We start from the raw sequence: 22,259 nt of genomic DNA, 5'->3' as shown, positions 1-22,259 counted from the left end.
GGCTCACTATGTGAGGAGTTTGTACATTTTCCCCGTGTCTGCGTGGATTTCCTCCCACAGTCCAAAGATGTGCAGGTTAGGTTGACCTGCCACACTAAATTGCTCCTTAATGTCAGAGAGACTAGCAGTGTAAATCCTTCTGAACTCCAGCGAACATAGTCATAACCGACTCAATATCACCTCATGCATCAGTCCCACTATCCCAGGAAGCAGTCTGGTAAATCATTTGCCTTCTTTACCACATGCTGCACCTGTGCGGTTACCTTCAGCAACTGTTGCAGGAAGAGACCCAGGTCCTGCTGCACATTCCTCTCTCTCAAATTATAGCCATTCAGATAATAATACTTTTCTTGTTTTTGCCTTCGAAGTGGATCACCTCAAGTGGATAACCTTATATTTAACCACTTCATACTGCATCTGCCATGCATTTGCCTACTCACCCAACTTGTCCAAATTGCACAGAAACACCTCTGCATCCTCCTCACAGCTCATCTTCCCACCCAACTTTATGCCATTTTCAAATTTGGAGATATTACATTTAGTTCCCTCATTTAAATCATTCATATAGAGAGTGAACTATATCTATAGTGAATTGCTGAAGTTCCATCCCATGGTACCCCACTAGTTTCTGGCTGCTATTCCAAAAAAGATCCATTTATTCCGACTCTGTTTCCTGTCTGCCAAACACTTTTCTATCCATCTCAATACACTGTCCCCCCTCCCATTTGCTTTAAATTTACACTAATCCCTTATATAGGATTTTGGCAAAAGTCTTCTGAAAGTTCAAATAAACTACATCCACTGGCTCATCAACTCTATTAGTTATATCCTCAAAGAATTTCAGTAGATTTGTCAAGCACGATTTCTCTTTCGAACATCCATGCTGACTCTATCTGATCCTGGCACTGTTCTCCAAGTACTCTGATGTTAAATCTTAGATAGTGCACTCTGACACTTCCCCAGTATCGATGTCAGACTGTTTGGTCCATAATTCCCTGTTTCTTCTCTACCTCCCTTTTTAAATAGTGAAGTTACATTAGTTCTCTTCCATGTTCCCATTAAACTAGACTTTACCCTCTAAACAGCAGATTGTGCTATACTATTTGCCAAACTCTCTCATCTAGGGGAATCAGTCCAACCCCCAAACTGCAGTACTGATGCATACCATAGAATCATAGAAACCCTACAGTACAGAAAGAGGCCATTTGACCTATTGGGTCTACACCGACCACAATCCCACCCAGGCCTTACTCCCTTATCCCTACATATTTACTCACTAATCCCTCTAACCTACGCATCTCAGGACACTAAGGGACAATTTTAGCACGGTCAATCAACCTAACCCGCACATCTTTTTTGGACTGTGGGAAGAAACCAGAACACCCGGAGGAAACCCACGCAAATACGAGAAGAATATGCAAACTCCACACAGACCGTGACCAAGCCAGGAATCGAACCCAGGTCCCTGGAGCTGTGAAGCAGCAGTGCTAACCACTGTACTACCGTGCCGCCCAACTGGCATATTGGAGGATTCTTATTGATTGCCTGCTCAATGCATGTTATTATTAGCAGGAGGACAGAAACAGGAACCCACTTAATCTTGGTCAGTTTACAGTCTCCAACATCTTTATTTCCACAAGAGCAAACAACATGACAGAGAAACAGGATCCATACTACTCGCAAAGGGTTATGTTTGAAAACAAATTTTCATGACCCGAGATTCTACAGACACCATGCATCTCAGCATCAAAAATGGGTTATAATATACAAGATATTTAATACTAAAACTGACAGTTAAAAAGCTTCCCTTGCATTTCACTAGGATTCTTTACTCAACATTACAGTTTATTTTAGTTTACATGAAGGTTATGCAATGAGATGCACGATGAGGAGCAGCTGCTATTGAGGATTTGGGGGAAGGTGTGAGGAACCACAGAAGAGTTGGTGAACATTCCTGTAGCAAAGTTGTGCAATAGAGGCAGGGCTGATAGAGAGACAGAGGAGGGTCAGAAAAGCAGATGCAGTCCCTGCTTTAAGTTAGAATTTTGTGCAGCAATCATCCCGACTCATAAACTTCAGGACAGCATAGTTATAGGTGGAAGACATCATGTAGGTAAGCTGAGAACGAGAGGGGACAATGGTGGTGGGGTTGTGGGGAGAAAAAAAGGTGAAGAGAAAAAAACCATTAAAGTTTGTACAGCCAATTAAAGACACGTGTGAATAATACAAGACTTTGATCAACCACATAATCACTCACCAGTCATGCACCTCTCCCATCCTGTATATTAGTAACTTTCAGTCAATATATTTAAAAATTGGGCAGAAATGGTTGCTGCAAATCCTGTGACCATAAGACATAGGGGCAGAAGTAGGCAATTATGACCCATCAGGTCATTCAATGAGATCATAACTTATCTTGTGAGCTTTGGCATTTGAGCTAGAGACTGCACCAAGTCTCAAGCAAATACCCAATCAAATGGGGCATTCACAGCCATCCAGGGAATTCACACATATCTCTGTTTAAAGGATGGGCCATTACAAAAGCACATGGAATTCCCAGACAGCCTAACTCCCTGTCTCATACCAAACAAAAACAATGTTCAAGGGCAGGATTCTTCATTCTCATCAATACTTGCCCTGCTAGCAAAGAAAATGGAGAATTTGGTCCTCAGCCAAAATGCCATTTGCTGCAGTGGCACCAGAGAATCCCAGCAGTGGTTGAGGTTGGAGGTTTTTGGTGAAAAATCAATTGGTGATAATGAAAGTGAATGGCCCCTATCACTGACCCATTATACCATGAAGCATGTCTCAAACCTTCAAAAAATGTTAATCCACAACACAGAACATTGAGTTAACATGAACACACCACCTTTTTGGAAAGGGATCATGAACTGGTGAGTCACATTGTAAGATAGCTATATTGTCTTTGTCTAAATGAATCAAGCAGTTGGTTGCAGGCTGTTCCACCTGAGCTGCAATTTCAACCAGGCTCTGAACCAGCTCTGAAACATCACGTAGCCACAGCATGGCACCTGCCCCAGTGAAAATTCACTTGAGAATCAATCTCCTAGCTATGTGAATATAAGAAATCTCACAACCTGCTGTGAACAACCCTTTGCTTTATCAGACCTTCACTTCGACATTAAAACATTGAATTCAATCAAGAAGCCAGGTCTGCTACATAGTCGACTAGAGATCACAGGATTGGAAAAATGGAAATAACTATAATCTGTAAAAGTGCCTTTATCTATATCCAACGTGTATATGTTAGTGCAAGTGTGTTTGTTGTCGCATTTAATTTGAGCTAAGTGTGAAAGACTAAATAAGCTACAATATATTTTAACTCACAGAAATGTGCTGCTGAATGATTACTTTAGGGTAAGAAAAGGCACACCCTTTTCCATCTAAAACATATTAATCACAAACATAAATTCTGTCTGTGACACAAACTCCACTGGTTCAAAATAGGATATCAAATATTAGTTCTCAGCAGAGACTGATACATATATATATATATGTATATATACATGCATGGTTGGATATATGGATTTGCACAATTTTGATGAATTTTGTGATCTCTCTCTGTTGTGACAACTGAAAGCATCTCAGATTTATACTGCGTTCATCCTTTCCATACATACAGCAGTACTCATTAGGTGTTCCCATTCAGGTTCATATTGTTAACTTACCAAGGCAATCACTGTGGCTGCAGCTCCCGCAAATGTTGCAATGAACAAATGGTAGGTCAATTCAAACTGCAGTGAAGACACAAATTACGGGTGAAAGGAGTTCAATATGAAACATGACAAAGGGTCAAATACAAGTCAGACAACTATCTAATTGTTTCCCTGTCCATCACTCAGGAGATTCAGTTACTGCTGTGCATCCTGGGGAATAAAAAACTTTTATTCCTCAAGTTCTGAATTTGTTGCTGTCCACAAGCATTGGTCATTTTCCACCATCTAATCCCAATGGGAAAGGCTGACTTGTGCAGAGATTGAGTAGCGTAAAGCTACTTGACAACAATAGACAAAATACAGGGGAAAATCTCCTTCTACACTGTCTCCATCAAACGTTCCTAGGACAGGTGCAGCATGGGGTTAGATACAGAGTAAAGCTCCCTCTACACTGTCCCCATCAAACACTCCCAGGACAGGAAAAGCACAGGGCTAGATAGAGAGGCAAGAGCCATTTAAAAACAACAAAAAAGTTAAAGTAAAGTTTACTTATTAGTCACAAGTAGGCTTACCTTCATACTGCAATGAAGTTACTTTGAAAATCCCCTAGTTGCCACACTTCAGCACCTGTTTGGGTAATCTGAAGGGCAATTTAGCATGGCCAATCCACCTAATGTGCACAACTTTGGACTGTGGGAGGAAACACACGCAAACACGGGAAGAAACACCATTCAGGCAATGACCCAAACCAGGAATCGAACCCAGGTCCTTGGCCTTGTGAGGCAGCAGTGCTAACCTCTGTGCCCATATTTCCCTGTTTTACTGTTACTTTTTCCTGATGAGATTCATGCCCCAGCTGGACTTGACCATTGCCTTTTAAGTTGCAAACCTCAAACTGCTGTAATGAGACTGAGTGAGTGGTGGAGTTATTTCCCCTGCTGCAGGCTTGTGGTGCCTGCTCACTTGGTGAAATAGTGAAAGCTTTGAAATGATTGGACTGACTGGTTTCGAATTACCACTTACCTCCGTGGCATTACAAACATCTGTTAAATTGAAGCCACAGATCTTCCCCGGATTGGCATTCCATGGCAGGATCCCTGAAACAGGGAGGTCGAGGAAATGGCATGAGTTCCAGTAAACATACATTAAACACAATTTGATAAAAACTTTAGATATAAATGAGATTTGAATTTCTCTCATGCAACATAAGCCAGTTTACTACCAGAATCCAACTGAACTCATCAACCAGAACGTTCCCAGCGTAGAAACAAGAAGGCACTATTCAGCCCCTTGGGCCAATAGTCAGTCAAATCATGGCTGATCTACACTTCAATTCCATTTACCCACCATTGCACGAAATCTCTGCCCCAAATATCTAACAATCACAGTTCTGAAAATTTCAGCAGATCCCAGAATTCTCAGTCTTTTCAGGGAGTAATATTCATCAGAGTATAAGAAACAGCGGCAGGGGTATGGCCTTTTGATCCCTACGGGCCCTTTCCACCATTCTGAAACTGATAATTGATCGTCAGTCTCAATTTCCACATTCCCAGCATATTGTCACCTTCCTCAATTAACCCAGTGTATAAAATCACAGTACTGGTTACAGCACAGGAGGCGATTCGGCCCTGTCCATATCGACTCTCTGCAAGTGCAACCCACCTGGTCCCTCTCCAATTTTTCCCATAGTACTGTATTTTACTCTTCCTCTCTGTAGAAAACTTTTGAAAGCCACAGTTGAATCTGTCTCCACCACGCTCCTAATTCCAATTCTAACACTTTCCTCATATCACCATTGTTTCTTTTCCAATTGGCCTTCAATCCGTGCTTTCCTTTGCTCAATTCTTTCACCAACAGGAAATACTTCTGCCCACCTACTTGGTCCAGATTAACCTACTGCAATTTTGAACACCTCTATCAAAATCTCCTCTTAGTTTTCTGTCCCACAAGTACAACAAACCCAGCTTCTCCAAATTATCCACATAACTCACTTAGCTACTGGAATGATTCTCATGAATCTTTTTCAAAGAACAAAGAACAACACAGCACGGGAAACAGGCCCTTCGGCCCAACGAGCCCGTGCTACTATTTCAACATTGTGAGTCCCCTCTCCACCCATGACCCTTGTCTATGCTTATGGCATTCCACATATTTTCATACCAGGTTTAATGTCTTCATATCTTTCCTCAAGTGTGGTGTCCAGACAGATCGCAATACTTCAGTTGAGGCTGAACCATTTTTTCATACAAGTCACAATAAAGCTGTTCAGCCTTATACTGAAAGCTTCTGTTGATGAAGCCCAGGGTACTGGATGTTTTCTCAGCCTTCAGTGATTTGTTCACATGTACCCTCAGGTCCCACTGCTCTTGGTGGGCGACATGGTGGCACAGTGATTAGCACTGCTGCCTCACAGTGTCAGGGACACGGGTTCGACTCCCGGCTTGGGTCACAGTCTGTGTGGAGTTTGCACGTTCTCCCTGTGTCTGTATGGGTTTGCTCCGGGTGCTCCGGTTTCCTCCCACAGTCCAAACTGCTGGTTAGGTGCATTGGCTCCGCTAAGTTCTTCTTCAGTGTACCCAAACAGGCGCTAGAGTGTGATTACTGGGGAATTTTCACAGTAACTCATTGTAGTGTTAATATAAGCCTACTTGTGACACCAATAAATAAACTTAAACCCTATTCAGAATCATATCCTTTATTTCATATTGTCTTTCCTCATTCTTCCTAGCAAAATGAAATCAGTTCTCACACAATTTTATCTGAAAGGGATGGATAGGGTAGAGGTAGAGAGATTGGGTAGAGGGAGAGGGAGAGAGATTCTTCCCGCTCAGAAAGGACAGTAGGACTAGAGGGCACAGCATCAAGATAGAGGGGGGGGGCAGAACGGAGTTGAGGAGGAACTTCTTCACTCAAAGGGTGGTGAATCTCTGGAATTCTCTGCCTGTTGAAGTGGTGGAGGCTACCTCGCTAAATACATTTAAGTCACAGGTAGATAGGTTTTTGATAGACAAAGGAATTAAGGGTAATGGGGAGAAAGCGGGAAAGTGGAACTGATCCACTTCAGATCAGCCATGATCTTATTGAATGGCGAGGCAGGCTCGAAGGGCTAGACGGCCTACTCCTGCTCCTATTTCTTATGTTCTTATGTTCTTATCTGCCATTTGTTCACACGTTCATTAGAACATAAGAAACAGGAGCAGGAGTAGGCCATCTAGCCCTTCGAGCCTGCCCCGCCATTCAATAAGATCATGGCTGATCTAAAGTGGATCAGTTCCACTTACCCGCCTACTCCCCATAACCCTTAATTCCCTTATCATTCAGAAATCTATCCACCCGTGACTTAAACATATTCAACGAGGTAGCCTCCAGCACTTCAATGAGCAGAGAATTCCAGAGATTCACTACCTTCTGAGAGAAGAAGTTCCTCCTCAACTCTGTTCTAAACTGCCCCCCCTCCTTATTTTGAGACTGTGCCCTCTAGTTCTGTTTTCCTTTCTAAGTGGAAAGAATCTCTCTACCTCTACCCTATCTAGCCCCTTCATTATCTTATATTCTCTATAAGGTCACCCCTCAGCCTTCTAAACTCCAATGACTGCAGGCCCAATCTGCTCAATCTCTCCTCATAAGCTAATCACCTCATCTCCGGTATCAGCCTGGTGAACCTTCTCTGCACTCCCTCCAAGGCCAATATATCTTTTTGAAAATAGGGGGACCAAAACTGCACACAGTACTCCAGTTGCGGCCTCACCAGTGCCCTGTACAGTTGCAGCAAGACCTCCCTGCTTTTATATTCTATCCCTCTCGCTATAAAGGCCAACATTCCATTCGCCTTCTTGATCACCCGCTGCACTTGCAGACTGGGTTTTTGCGATTCATGCACAAGGATCCCCAGGTCCCTCTGCACTGTAGCATGCTGCAGCTTTTCACCATTTAAATAATATTCCATGCTACTATTATTTCTTCCAAAGTGGATAACCTCACATTTGCCAACGTTATACTCCATCTGCTAGGTCCTTACTCACTCACTCAGCCTATCCAAATCTCTCTGCAGACTTTCCACGTTCTCCACGCAATTGGCTTTCCCACTCATCTTTGTGTCATCAGTAAATTTTGTCACTCTACTTTCAGCCCCCTCCTCCAGATCGTCTATGTATATGGTAAACAGCTGAAGCCCCAGCACCGATCCCTGCGGCATTCCACTAGTCACCAACTGCCAACCAGAAAAGCACCCATTTATTCCAACTCTCTGCTTCCTGTTGGATAGCCAATCCTCAATCCATGCGAACACTTTACCCCCAGCGCCGTGTACCCTAACCTCCTGCAGCAACCTTCTGAGAGGGACCTTATCAAATGCCTTCTGGAAATCTAAAAACACCACATCCACTGGTTCCCCTCTGTCTACTGCACTAGTCACACCTTCATAAAAATCCAATAAATTCGTCAAACATGACTTTACCTTCATGAATCCATGCTGCGTCTGCTTGATCGAACCGTTCTTTTCCAGGTGTCCTGTTATTTCTTCTTCAATGATCGATTCTAGTATTTTCCCAACTACGGACGTTAAGCTAACTGGCCTGTAGTTACCCGCCTTTTGTCTACTACCTTTTTTAAACAGTGGCGTAACAGTAGCTGTTTTCCAATCCGCCTGCACTTCCCCAGAGTCCAGTAGCCAATACGTTCTAGAAGGTACTCTCCTCATAGCTCAGAATCCATGAGTTTTGCACGTCCAATTGTCAAGCCCAACACTGATCACTGGGGAATTCCACTGTGAACCCTTCTCCAATCCAAAAATACAACCATTCACCACAATTCTCTGCTTTCTCAGCCAATTATATATCAATACTGCTACTGTCCTTTTTATTCCATGAGCTCTAACTTTGCTGGTAAGTTCATCATGTGGCACTTTATCAAATACATTTTGGAACTCCATGACCACACCAACCCTTTCTGTTGCCTCTTCAAAAAACTCCAGCAAGTTCAACACAAATCACCCTTAAACCGTGGCTTTTCTCCAATAACTCACACTTCTCCCATTTAATCATTTCTTAAAGCTTTCCCCTACTGAGGTTAAACTATAGTTGAGGCTTTATCCTTGCATTCTATTTTGAACAACTCTCCAGCTCTCTACCATCTCGCTATATCTCTGCAGGATTGGAAGATCATAGCCAGTCCCACTGCAATTTCCATCCTTACTTCCCTCAGTATTCTTGGATACATCTTATCTAGTCTTAGTAACCTATTAAAGATAAATACAGTCAACCTGTTGAACACCTCTTCTTTATATCAAAATATAACCCATCCTCTTTCACTATAGCTTGTATTTCCTGATTCACACCCCCTCCCCCCACCCACCCACCCCGTGTGGCAGATTTTCACGTGGCAGAGGCAGCTTGACAGATCTTCCAGTCCCATCAAAGTTAGTGGCAATTTGCATTGTTCACTGGCCCCACCTCATGGGTTCAACTCCAGCAGGACTGTAGTCCCTGCTAGGGGGTAGGGCCATCTTCTTTCTTGGTGAAGATGGATGCAAAGTATTCAATCAGCTGTGTCCGCCGCATAAATATTCTTTTTTCCCTTAATCAACCGCACTTCTCCTTTTACTACCCATTTGCTATTTATATACCTACAAAAGGCTTTTGGATTCCCTTTAATGCTAGTTGCCAGTCTCTTCTCATACTCTCTCTTTGCTTCTTATTTGTTTGTTTACTTCTCCTTGAACCCTCTATATTCAGCCTGCTGCTCAAATGTATTATCCATCCTATATCTTGTGATCAACACTCTTTTTACTGCTTCACCTTACTCTATTTCTTTCAACTTCCCTCAGTCTCAGAACTTATTGTTACCACCTTTCCACTTAATGGAATGTACCGTGATGTATATGAACTATTTCCTCTTTAAAGACAGTCATTGTGCATTGCCCATTTTGTTTTCCAATTTATTTGGGCCACCCTCTCCTAATTAATTAATTTTTATTCTGGATTGCTCGTTGTTTTTTCCATAACCAACAGAAACCTTATGATTCTATACTTCCACAATTCCCTGGCATCCCGAATCCCAATGGCTCACTACTCTCCAAGCCAGGAGATTTCATCCAAAAAACAAGACATAAGAACTAGGAGCAGGATTGGGCCTCCTCAAGCCTGCTCTGCCAAAACCGTAAGATACAGGAGCAGAATTAGACCATCCGGCCCATCGAGTGTGCTCTGCCATTCAATCGTGGCTGATATGTTTTTCAACTTCATTCTCCTGACTTTTCTCTGTTACCTTTGATCTTCTTATCAATCAAGAATCTATCACTGGCTTAAACACACTCAATGACCTGGCTTTCACAGCCTTCTGCAGCAATGAAATCATGGCTGATCTCAACTCAGCCTCAACTTCATTTTCTTGCCATTCACTAAAACCTTTTAACCCATTACTAATTAAACACATGTTTATCTCCTCCTTAAATGTACTCAATGTCCCAGCATCCACTTCCACAGATCCGCAACCCTTTGAGAGAAATAGTTTCCACTCATCTCTGTTTAAATCTGGTACCCCTTATCTTAAAGCTATGACCACTTGAACTAGATTGCACCAAATGAAAAAGCAGCCACTCTACGTCTACTTTATCAAAAGCTTCTATCATCTTATATCTCTCAATTAGGGCTCCTCTCATTCTTTTAAACTCTTGAGTCTACTGGCCTAAACTGCTCAATCTTTCTTCATAAGGCAAACACTTCATCTCTGGAATCAAATTAGTGAACCTCCTCTGAACTTCCACCAATGTAACATAGCCCTCCTCAAGTAAGGGGACCAAAACTGTACACAATATTGTAGTGCTGTCTCACCAATGCCAATATTCAATTTGCTTTCCTTCTTGCCTGCTGCACCTGCACATTACTTTTCTGCGACTCATGCACAAGGACACCCAGATTTCTCTGCACCAAAGCACACCAAAAACTCTCTCCATTAGGTAATAAGTCACCCTTTTATTTTTCTGACCAAAATGGAAACTTCACACTTGTCTATGTTAAACTTCATCTGCTACATTTTGGTCCACTCAGCTAATCTATCCATATCTATTTGTAATTTTATTTTTTCCTCATTGCAATGTACTATTTCATGTATTATTGTCATCTGTAGATTTGGCTATAGCACCTTCAATCCCTGTATCCAAGTTATTAATATAGTTAATAAATAATTGGGACCTGAGGGCAGAACCCTGTGGTATACCACTGGTTGCATCTTGCTCCCAGAAAAAGACACATTATCTCAACTTTCTGCCGTCTGTCAATTGACCAATCCTCAATCCAAGCTAATAAATTGCCTGTAACACCATGTGATCTTACCTTGTGTCAACCTCTGTGTAGCACCTCAGCAAATGTCTTCTTGAAGCCCAGATAACTATATCTGCAGAATGTAAATAGTCTCAGTCCTAATTGACTGTCTCCTTATCCCGAGGCTGTGATTCCTGTTGTAAGGTTATATGCTGTATCATGTCTAGAGGCTTAAATGACTGAATACATACATATATAGAGGATATTGTCCTGACCACATCCTTCTTGCCAACTTTTACCAGGTTCACCACCCCACTCATGTGGCTCTCTATGTCATACATGTTTTCCCAGTCTCCCATGACCATAAATAGTGTCAAACACCCGAATTGTGGGGGGGGGTTGGAATAAACAGCCTCAGCATCCACCTGATCCAGCCTTCAAAGAATGTGACATGCTACAATTAGATCACCTCTCTTTTTTTTAAGCTGCAGAAGGTATGGGCCCATTCCAATCAATCTCTCCTGATGAACTTTGTTGGAATCCAGCTCATGATCCTCCATTGCAACCTATCTAAAGCTATTATATTCTTCCATAGGTATGGAGACCAAAACTGTTAATAGTACTCCAGATTAGAATGGTTGTGCAGGCTCAAAACATTAACTCTGTTTCCCTCTCCACAACACTGCCAGACCTGCTGAGTTTTTCCAGCATTTTCTGTTTTATTTCTGATTTCCAGCATCCACAGTATTTTGCATTATTTCATATACTATGTGCGGTCTCACTAAAACCCTCGAGCTCCCAGAACTTCCCTGTTCTTATTACACTGTTCATGACCATTTCTCTGTCACCTATTCTAACACATGCTGTACCTGGACCACAATTCAACAAAGCTTCTCAACTCCCTCAATCATTCCTCCTCGTACAGACTGGAATCATCAGGTTGCTGATTCCTGATTAGGACAGACAGTATTGACTATGTGATCAGTCCTGCTGATGCCCAACATTATGATCCTTAGTTTTACCCCTTGTGATATCATTTACACTGGCCCCTTCCCTTGGGGGTGTCCTATACATTTAAATATATGAGAGAAGGGTATGCCACTCGGCTCCTCGAACCATTCAATAAGATCATGGCTGATCTGATTATAACCTCAATCACATATTCCTGCCTACCCCCAATAATAATTCTCCTCTTTGTTAATCAAGAATTGATCTAACTCTGCCTTAAAAATATTCAAAGGCTCAAAACAGAGACTCAAGGCCCTCAGAAAAAAGTTCTCCTCATTTTGTGTCAAATGGGCGACAGCTTATTTTGAAATAGTGACCCATAATTCTAGATTGTGTATCAAGGGGAAACATCCTCTCCAAGTGCACCCTGTCACTACTCCTCAGGATCTTAAAAGGTTTCACTCAAGTCACTTTTTACTTTGCAAAATTCTAGTGGATACAAAACTAACCGCTCCAACCTTTTCACATAAGACAATCGATCCATCCCTGGTATTAGTCCAGTAAACCCCCTCTGGATTGCTTCTAACCTATTTACATCTTTCTTTAAATAAGGAGACCAATATTGTACACATTATTCCAGATGTATTTTCACCAATGCTCTGAACAATTGAAGCATAACTTCTCTACTTTTGTAATCAAATCCCCTCACAATAAATGATAATATTCTATTCACTCTCCTAATTACCTGCTGTGCCTGCTGTTAAATTCAATAAATGTATATGAGGAGGAATAATGCAGCAGCTTCTTTTTTTTACATTTAATAGGTTTATTCTTCCTAAAGCTCAGCAAGAATTGAGTTAAGTCCTGTCCCCTACCCAACCTGTTCCAGCTTTAGCTATTAAGAACATAGAACATAGAACATTACAGCGCGGAACAGGCCCTTCGGCCCACAATGTTGCTCCGACCAGTCTTATTTTTAAAAAAAAAACATTGACCCACTAATCTAAACCAATCCCTTTTCGTCCATAAACCTATCCACCAATCTCTTAAACGCCCCCAAACTAGGCGCATTTACAACTGCAGCAGGCAGGGCATTCCAGTCCCTCACCACCCTCTGGGTAAAGAACCTGCCCCTGACATCCGTCCTATAACTACCCCCCCTTAATTTAAAGCCATGCCCCCTCGTGCTAGCTTTCTCCATCCGAGGAAACAGGCTATCACCATCCACCCTATCTAAACCTCTAATCATCTTATATGTTTCTATAAGATCCCCTCTTAGCCGCCTTCTTTCCAGTGAAAACAACCCCAAATCCCTCAGTCTCTCCTCATAGGACCTCCCCTGCATACCAGGCAACATCCTGGTAAACCTCCTCTGCACCCTCTCCAAAGCCTCCACATCCTTCCTGTAATGTGGGGACCAGAACTGCACACAGTACTCCAAGTGCGGCCGCACCAGAGTTGTGTACAGTTGCAACATGACGCTGCGACTCCTAAATTCAATCCCCCTACCAATAAACGCCAAGACACCGTACGCCTTCTTAACAACCTTATCTACTTGATTCCCAACTTTCAGGGATCTATGTACACATACACCTAGATCCCTCTGCTCCTCCACTCTATTCAAAGTCCTCCCGTTAGCCCTATACTCAACACATCTGTTATTCCTACCGAAATGGATTACCTCACACTTCTCCGCATTAAACTCCATCCGCCACCTCGCGGCCCAGCTCTGCAACCTGTCCAAGTCACCCTGCAAACTTCGACACCCTTCCTCACAATCTGCCACACCTCCGACTTTGGTGTCATCAGCAAACTTACTAATCCACCCAACTATTATTACTGTTATTACTACTATTTATACTGTTTTGGAGATTGAGCCAATGATCGTTACCTGTGTTTACATGCATTTGGTTTAATAATGTAATTGCCAAAACATGCAATTGTTGAGACATCAACAGTTCGAAGTTTAGCTCAGTTGGCTGGATGGCTAGTGATGCAGAGCAACACCAACAGCAATTCCCACACTGGCTGAGGTTATGTATGAAGACTCTGCTTTCTCAGCCTTGCCTCTTGCCTGAGGCATGGCAATCCTCAGGCTAAATCACCACTAGTCAGCTCTTCCCTTTGAGGCTCTGGTCATTTGGGACAACAGAAACTTTACCTCAGCTGAAAAGGTATAATGGTACAGCATTTGATTGTAAATCAAGAAGCCCCAGGCTCAAATTCAAGTGCCTCCTTTAGTGATTGATTGGCATGTTTTTTGCCCAAAAGAAACATAAGCTAGCCTTTTGTGATTGTGCATTAGGACACCCAGAACCCTCTACCCCTCAGAGCTGTGCAAGAAATAAGAAGCCTCTTTTTTGCCTTCCTGTCAAAATGGACAATTTCACAGCTATCCACATTATATTCCATTTGCCAGATTTTCACCCACTCACTTAACCTATATTCCTTCGTATCTGGCTTAAGTCCTCTTCCCAACTTACTTTCCTATCTATCTTCGTGTTGTCAACAAATTTAGTAACCATATCTTCAGTCCCGTCATCTAAGTCATTTCTCTAAATTGTAAATAGTTAAAGCCCAGCCTCAACCATGGGGTTTTGAGCTATGGAACGAGTGTCAAAGTGTATGTAGAAAATAAAAATCAGAATTTTATATAAGATTGAAAAGTGGCCAAAATTCATACCATACTGCCGGGCGTCCACACAGACATCATCGAAGCCTGTATTATTATCTGTCACATATTTGATCGCTTGGCATGTGGACCACATGGTGTAGTAAATATAGACAGGCAATGCGCAGAATGCAAAAACTCCCATCCAGATAACGCCAAGGGCATAGGTCAGGAAGATGAACTGGAAGAAGAGAAGAGGCCAGTAAGAAAAGCAAGACATCAATGGGAGAGAAAGACAAAGAGAGAGAGAGAGAGAAAGAGAACAATCATTCGCAATCAGACATTTAACTGGCATCATGACCTAGGATGGGCCACAATCTATTTAAAATAGGTCAGTTATCAGCTGAAATCTTCAGTCCCCATAGGGCTCATTGTTAAACTTGGGTACAAGGTCAGTTATAATCTGCTCCAAAATTCTCAAACCAAATTTTGCAGATTATACTACCAAGGAGCTTTTATCAAAGAACAAAAACAATAGCCCACAAAACACATGGGATAAAGGGTTGATCAAATACATTATACATAGGAAATTCTAGGATGTGAAAAGACCCAAGATCCAAGCAATCACTTTCTATCGTGATAGCTACATGATACAATAAAGTGGAGTTGTTACATGATACAATAAAGTTACATGATACAATGAAGTGGAATTGTTCATTCTTCTTAGCAAACAGGATGACTATAAAAGACACAAGGTAAGGGAAGCCTCAAACTTTGTGGATGGATTAAAGGGAATGAGAGTTATTCCTTGAAGTATGTGTACTCACTCCTTTGCATCGTCTTGATACAATCCCCTAAACCATTCCTAACTTTACAAAGAAACCCAATGAACATTGATCACATTGATGTACAAGTCAATCTGCTCTGCTTAAAGTGGGCAATTTTGGTGCCCATGGAGTTTCACCATGTAACAGCTGGTATAATCTGACATCTGAAAGAGATGGCAAGCAACCTGGTGAGGAGCAAGAGATTTAGCTGCAATCACAGAGGGAGCCTTTATTCTGTGCTCCCTATATATTATCTGCTGACAGTGCTCTTGTTCCTCAGTGCCTTGTGTATTCAGAATCTTAATTCTCATTAAGCCAAGGGACCATTCAAAGTACATGACAGGCAGAAAATATATGCAAATGGGTGAGTTAAATGAGCAGATTCCATCTCCGTCACTGGGAAATGAAAATGGAGCCTCAATGTGTCCCAACAAGGGATTGGAAACAAAGATATCTAGAGCTGCTCAGCTGTCCCAGAACAGTCGGTGTGTGTTTGGTATCTTTGCAATGGACATTAATGGATGGCAAATGCTTAAGGATAATAAATAGTGGGGCATGTATGAAAATCTGTGGGAAAAGTGGGACACCAGAGATGGATGGAGCAGCCAAAGAGCAGGATAAAATCTGAAATAGAGCAAATCAGTGGATATTTAAAAGTTAATAAATGAAAGATAGAATATACTGGCAGCAACAATGAGTTACTTCAGATTCTGTAGGGCGCGAGACAGTGAAAAGTGACTTAAGTGAAGTGAATTCTTATAGCACTAGCCCATTAGATAGTAATAATCAAATCAAAACATTGCAGTGAGTGCAAGTTAATGGTATCATTGCAAAACTGTAGTGATCATTGCTTCACTGCAATAACTAATTTCTGTAGCACCTTTTATGTCGGGAAACATTCCAAGACACTTCATGGGAGGGTATCCAGTCACAACTCAAAACCAACCTACATAAGGGAAATTGGAACAAGTGGTCAAGAACCTCTCAAAGAGCTAGGTTTTAAGGCATATCTTAAAAGGAGGAGGAGAGTAAAGAGCTTTAGAGAGGGAGTTCCGGAGCTGGGAACTAGCCATCTGAAGTCACAGCCACCAATGATAGAGCAAGGAAAACAAGGGATGGACCAGAGTTGACAGAAGGTTAGATGGTTGGCAGAGGTTAAAGAGATAGGGAAGGGAGAGGTAATGGAAGGAGTTAAACATGAGATAGAGAAGCTTATATTAGGAATGTTGGGCATTGGGAGCCAATTAAGGTTAGAGTCAGTTGTGGCTCAGATGTTAGCATGTTCCCCTCTAGGGTCACAAGGTTTCAGATTCGAGTCTCATTGTAGGGATTGAAACAAAAATCAAAGCTGCCACTGTCTTTTAGACAACATCTTAAATCAAGGCCCAAACTATCTGATCGGCTGAAAGTAAAAGATGCCACGGCATGGCAAAGAGCTTCTACAAATACATAAAGGGCAAAAGAGTAACTAAGGAGAGAGTAGGGCCTTTTAAGGATCAACAAGGTCATCTATGTATGGATCCACAAGAGATGGGTGAGATCCTAAATGAATATTTCTCATCAGTATTTACTGTTCAGAAAGGCATGGATGTTAGGGAACTTGGGGAAATAAATAGTGATGTCTTGAGGTGAAGGAAGTGCCGGGAGTCTAAAGCACATCAAGGTAGATAAATCCCCAGGCTTGATGAAGTGTATCTCAGGACATTGTGGGAGGCTAGAGAGCAAATTGTATGTCCCCTAGCAGAGATATTTGAATCAGTGACAGCCACAATTAAGGTGCCTGAAGATTGAAGGCTGGCAAATGTTACGCCTTTGTTTAAGAGCTGCAGGGAGAAGCTTAGGAACTAGAGGCCAGTGAGCCTACCATCTGTAATGGGCAAGTTGTTGGAAAGTATTCTGAGAGACAGGATCTACAGGCATTTAGAAAGGCAAGGGCTGAATAGGGACACTCAGCATGGCTTTGTGAGTGAAAGATCATGTCTCACAAATTTGATTGAGTTTTTTGATGGGGTAACCAAGAAGACAGATGAGGGCAGTGCAGTGCCGCCTACATGAACTTTAGTAAGGCCTTTGACAAGGTATGGAATGGTAAGTTGTTGCATGAGGTTAAATCTCACAGGATCCAGAGTGAGGTAGCTAAATGGATACAAAATTGGCTTCATGACAGAAGCCAGAGGGTGGTTGTAGAGGGTTGCTTTCAAACTGGAGGCCTGTGATCAGCAGTGTACATCAGGGATCAGTGCTGCGCCCACTGTTATTTATCATCTATATTAATGATTTGGATGAGAATTTAGGAGGCATGGTTAGTAATTTTGCAGATTGCACCAAAATTAGTGGCATAGTGGACAGTGAAAATGGTTATTTAGGACTGCAATGGGTCTTGATCAATTGAGCCAATGGGCTGATGAGTGGCAGATGGAGTTTAATTTAGATAAATGCAAGATGATGCATTTTGGGAGATTGAAATAGGGCACAACTTAGTTAATAGTAGGGTGATGGGGAGAGTTTATAGAACAAAGATCTAGAGGTACAAATTCATAGCTCCTTGGAAGTAGAGACACAGGTGGATAGGGCGGTGAAGAAGCGATTCAGCATACGTGATTTCATTGGTCAGAACACGGAAAACTGGAGTTGGGACATCTTTTTGAAGTTCTACAAGATCATACTTGGAATACTGTGTACAGTTCTGGTCACCCTATTATAGAAAAGATATTATTAAACTAGAAAAATAGTGCAGAAAAAATTTATTAGGATGCTACTGGGACTTGATGGTTCGAGTTAGAAGGAGAGGCTGTAATGGGTAAGTTGTTGGAAAGTATTCTTGAGAGACAGGATCTACAAGCATTTAGAAAGGCAAGGGCTGAATAGGGACAGTCAGCATGGCTGTGTGAGTGAAAGATCATGTCTCGCAAATTTGATCGAGTTTTTTGATGGGGTAACCAAGAAGGCAGATGAAGGCAGCGCAGTGCAACCCACATGAACTTTAGTAAGGCCTTTGACAAGGTACGGAATGGTAAGTTGCATAAATCTCACGGGATCCAGACTGGGACTGGGATCTTTTCCCTGGAGCTTAAGGGTGCTCTTATAGAGGTTGATAAAATAATGAGGAGCATAGATAAAGTAGATAGTCAACATTGTTTCTCAATGGTAGGGGAGGCTAAAACTAAAGGGCACAGGTTTAGGGTGAGAAGGGAGAGATACAGAAGGGTCCAGAGGGACCTTTTTTTTTATAGAGGGTGGTGAGTGTCTGGAACAAGTTGTCAGGGGCAGTAGTAGTAGAGGTGGGTATAATTTTGTCTTCTAAAAAGCATTTAGACAGATTCATGGGTAAGATTAATATAGAGGGATGCGGGCCAAACACAGGCAATTGGGACTAGTTTAATATTAAAAACTTGATGGCATGGACAAGTTAGGCCAAAGGGCCTGTTTCCATGCTGCAAACCTCTATGACTCTATGACTGTAAGAACAGGGGAGTTTTCCCTTGTTCCCTGGCCAATATTCATCCTTCAATCAATGCCAAGTTATCTGATCTCTATTTCTTGCTGTGTTTGGGAATTTGTTGTGAGCAAATTGGTTGCCATATTCCCTGCATTACAAAAGTAACAGCATTTCACCTTGAACTTCATGATCTGTAAATCACTTGGAGACATTTGGTGGTCATAAACAATGCCAAATAAATACAAAAAAATTTCTTATTTTGCAAGAGGATAATTGGTGATGTTTTGGTGGTTAACATGCTGGGTAAACATTCAGCCCAGCGAGATGTTGATGAGCAGGTCACTGATACTACATGAACTATAGGGAATGGATGCATTAAATGCAGGACTTTAGTCTTGAAACAAGCTGTTTGAGATAGAAAGAGGTTAATGTGGAGGACGACGAGATGTGTCATCTGATATTGGAGCAGGGGAACATGAATTATAATTGAGGAAAGCCAAGTTCTGGACAAAGGTAAGAAAGATTGTGGGAGTTTGCGTAAACCGGCATTTCACACATCATTACTGTGATGACAAATGATAAGTGGTTCATTGGCTGGATTGCCCCTGATGAAGGGGCAGTGCTCTGAAAACTTGTGCTGCCAAATAAACCTGTGGAATTCAACATGGTGTTGTGAGACTTCTTACTCTGCTTGCTTTGAACACCCAGGGTCATGAAAAGCACCATAGAAATGCTGAAATAAGCAAACTACTATAGATGCTTGAAGCTGAATCAAAGAGAGAAAGCTGGAAAAAGTCAGCAGGTCTGGCAGCATCGGTAGGAAGAGGAAATAGAAATGCTGATGTTGTTTCATTCTGAATGGGCCATCAGACAGGGGCTGAATAGCATCCCATTGTTAGCTATTACAGGAGCTGAGGGCAGGGAGAAACTTGAATTGTGAGGGAAAGGTAGGGAAGGAAGTGTTCCCAGATCAAATAGCTGTAAACAGAGATCAGTGTTCAGATTCCGGATTCTCCCATGCGGTGCGGGCTTTGAGTGACTTACAGTTGCACTGACACATCTGCCACACATGGTGGTCCTGAATTCTCCGAAGAGGGATCTGACGGCGCTGGTGGTGTAGAAACCCTCAGCCAGGAGGAGAACCCCATACAGGAAGAAGAACGATGCAGTGCCATAGATAACGTACTGGAACACCTGGATTCTGGCAGCAACAGATACAGCAGCTCATATAAAAGATTCACAACTTCAAAATCTCGCTCATACACACTCTCCACAAGAGGGCAGATCACACAACAGATAGCACAAAACATTCAGGCATGGTGTAAACTCAACACTCAAATGTCACAAGAGAAATTATAGGAACAGGAGGAGGCTACTTAGACTCGCAAGACTCTTCTATAATTCACTTAGATCATAGCTGATTTATATCCCAACTCTATTTGCCCATTTTTGCTACATATTTCAATACCCTTACCCAACATAAAATAACTGATATCTGTTGTAAAAGTTTCAACTGTCCTCAGCATGCGTAACCTTTTGGCGCACAGAGTTCCACCTTTGAACATAGAACATAGAAACCCTACAGTGCAGAAAGAGGCCCTTCGGCCCATCGAGTCTGCACCGAACACAATCCCACCCAGGCCCTACCCCTATGTCCCCAAATATTATAACCACTAATCCCTCTAAGCTATGCATCCCTAGACATGAAGGGGCAATTTCTTAGCATGGCCAATCAACCTAACCCGCATATTTTTGGACTGTGGGAGGAAACCGGAGTACCCGGAGGAAACCCACGCAGACATGGGGAGAATGTACTAACTCCCCATAGGCAGTCATCCAAGGCCAGAATTGAACCCAGGTCCTTCGCACTGAGAGGCAGCAGTGCCAACCACTGAGCCACCATGCCACCCATAGCATCTCTTTGCGATAAAGGCCAAGTCTTAACTAAACTTTTTGATTCCTATATCTGGTGCCCAATATCTCCTTGTTCTGAGAAAACATCAGGTTTAGCTTTCTTGGGTCCTAAGTGACTTACCCGCACTGAACTTCATCAGCCAGTTTTGTCCATTTACTATCTGTGTTGATGCCCTTTGGCAACTTTCAGCCCCCATCTACTTAATGCTCTTCCTAATTTATCATCATGCACAAAACTAGTTCAACACAGAAGAGAAAGATGTTGAGATACTTACACATTTGCCAGGAGAGCATAGTCCATAAAGTCATTGGAGAAGTAGCGCTCAATGAGTCTTTCAGTTCCAGTCAGGGCCTCATGGCCACAGCCACAGAAAAGAGCCACTCCCACAAAACACAGGATAGTTGCAATGAGAGAGGCAAAGGGAACTCCCCTGAGGCACCTCACACAGCACTCCGAACAACCTGCAGAGAAAATAAATGACTGAGCTAATACAGGATATGCTCTACAACTCCCTCCATTATCACACCAATTCCCCTTTACCACTCTCCTCACTCATTTCCATTTACCATTCTTCTCTCCCAAAGACTGAAGGTTCCAGAATCAGGCCCAGGAGATTCTTCTTTGCCTAACACTCAGAAGCATATTCTATGTACACAGAGTGGCCAGCTGGAGGTCTCCACTCTGCAATCCCTGGCGTATCCATGGGTCTGTGTACACACATGTGCACGCAAAGGCGTGATCAGAGTCCGGTTAGTAGCCTCTATGATTGAATGGTTTATAGATCACTGTCTAAATTTGCAAAGAAAGTAGGGGTGCAATGGAAAGAGAGATAAAGAGACAGATAGGGCGTCATGGCACAATGGTTAGCACTGCTGTCTCACAGCGCTAGGGACGTGATTTCGATTCCCAGCTTGGATCGTCGTCTGTACAATGTCTGCATGTACTCCCCATGTCTGTGTGGGTTTTCTCTGAGTGCTCCAGTCCAAAAGAAGTGCTGGTTAGGTGCATTGGCCATGCTAAATTCTCCATTAGTGTAGCCGAATAGGCGCCGGACTGTGGCTGCTAGGGGATTTTCACAGTAACTTCATTGCAGTGTTAATGTAAGCCTACTTGTTACTAACAAACTTTAAAACTTTGCTTTAGAAAATTGGATTGAAGGAACTTCCTCAAGAGCAAACACTTCAGGCTCATTACTGAATGTATTTAATGTTGTTTTCCAGATCAATATGTAGAGGAACTAACTCAGGACCAGGCCTTTTTAGACATGGCGTTGCCCAGTGAGAAAGCACTGATTAATAACCTTGTAGTAAAGGAACCTGTAAGGAACAGTGATCATAAGATAATAAAATTGAATTTTCAGCATAATCTAATCAAATTCAAAACTAGGGTCTTAGATTAGAGAAAAGCAAACTACGCAGGATAAGGAGTGAGTTGACAAGGTAAATCGAGATACTAAACACTGTAGATAAGCAATGGGAATCACTTAAATAATTAATTCATAATTTGCAACAAATATATACTCCCTTAAATAATAACACCATGGGAAAAATGGTCCAAATGATTAAAGAGGCTTGTAATGAGTC

General features: G+C 42.3%; 1 protein-coding gene across 2 annotated transcripts in view; it reads right to left on the bottom strand.

Annotated features, from left to right (window-relative positions):
- Positions 1–811: 811 nt before the first annotated feature.
- The window catches only part of LOC145342097 (proteolipid protein DM alpha), a 48,115-nt gene continuing 26,667 nt past the window's right edge, over positions 812–22,259 (bottom strand). For both annotated transcript variants that reach the window (XM_080187313.1, XM_080187314.1), the window contains exons 2-7: positions 20,951–21,137; positions 19,806–19,962; positions 14,568–14,736; positions 4,701–4,774; positions 3,690–3,755; positions 812–2,118 (exon numbers count right to left, since the gene is read on the bottom strand). In XM_080187313.1, coding sequence (XP_080043439.1) covers positions 2,038–2,118; positions 3,690–3,755; positions 4,701–4,774; positions 14,568–14,736; positions 19,806–19,962; positions 20,951–21,137 — 734 coding nt within the window. In that variant the 3' untranslated portion in view covers positions 812–2,037. The remainder of the gene's footprint in view (positions 2,119–3,689; positions 3,756–4,700; positions 4,775–14,567; positions 14,737–19,805; positions 19,963–20,950; positions 21,138–22,259) is intronic.

The sequence above is a fragment of the Carcharhinus amblyrhynchos genome, chromosome 4 (assembly GCF_965287045.1).
Source record: "Carcharhinus amblyrhynchos chromosome 4, sCarAmb.v2.hapA, whole genome shotgun sequence".
Taxonomy (NCBI): domain Eukaryota; kingdom Metazoa; phylum Chordata; class Chondrichthyes; order Carcharhiniformes; family Carcharhinidae; genus Carcharhinus; species Carcharhinus amblyrhynchos.
The sequence above is the reverse complement of the archived record's forward strand: the minus strand, read 5'-3'. Positions and strand labels throughout refer to the sequence as shown.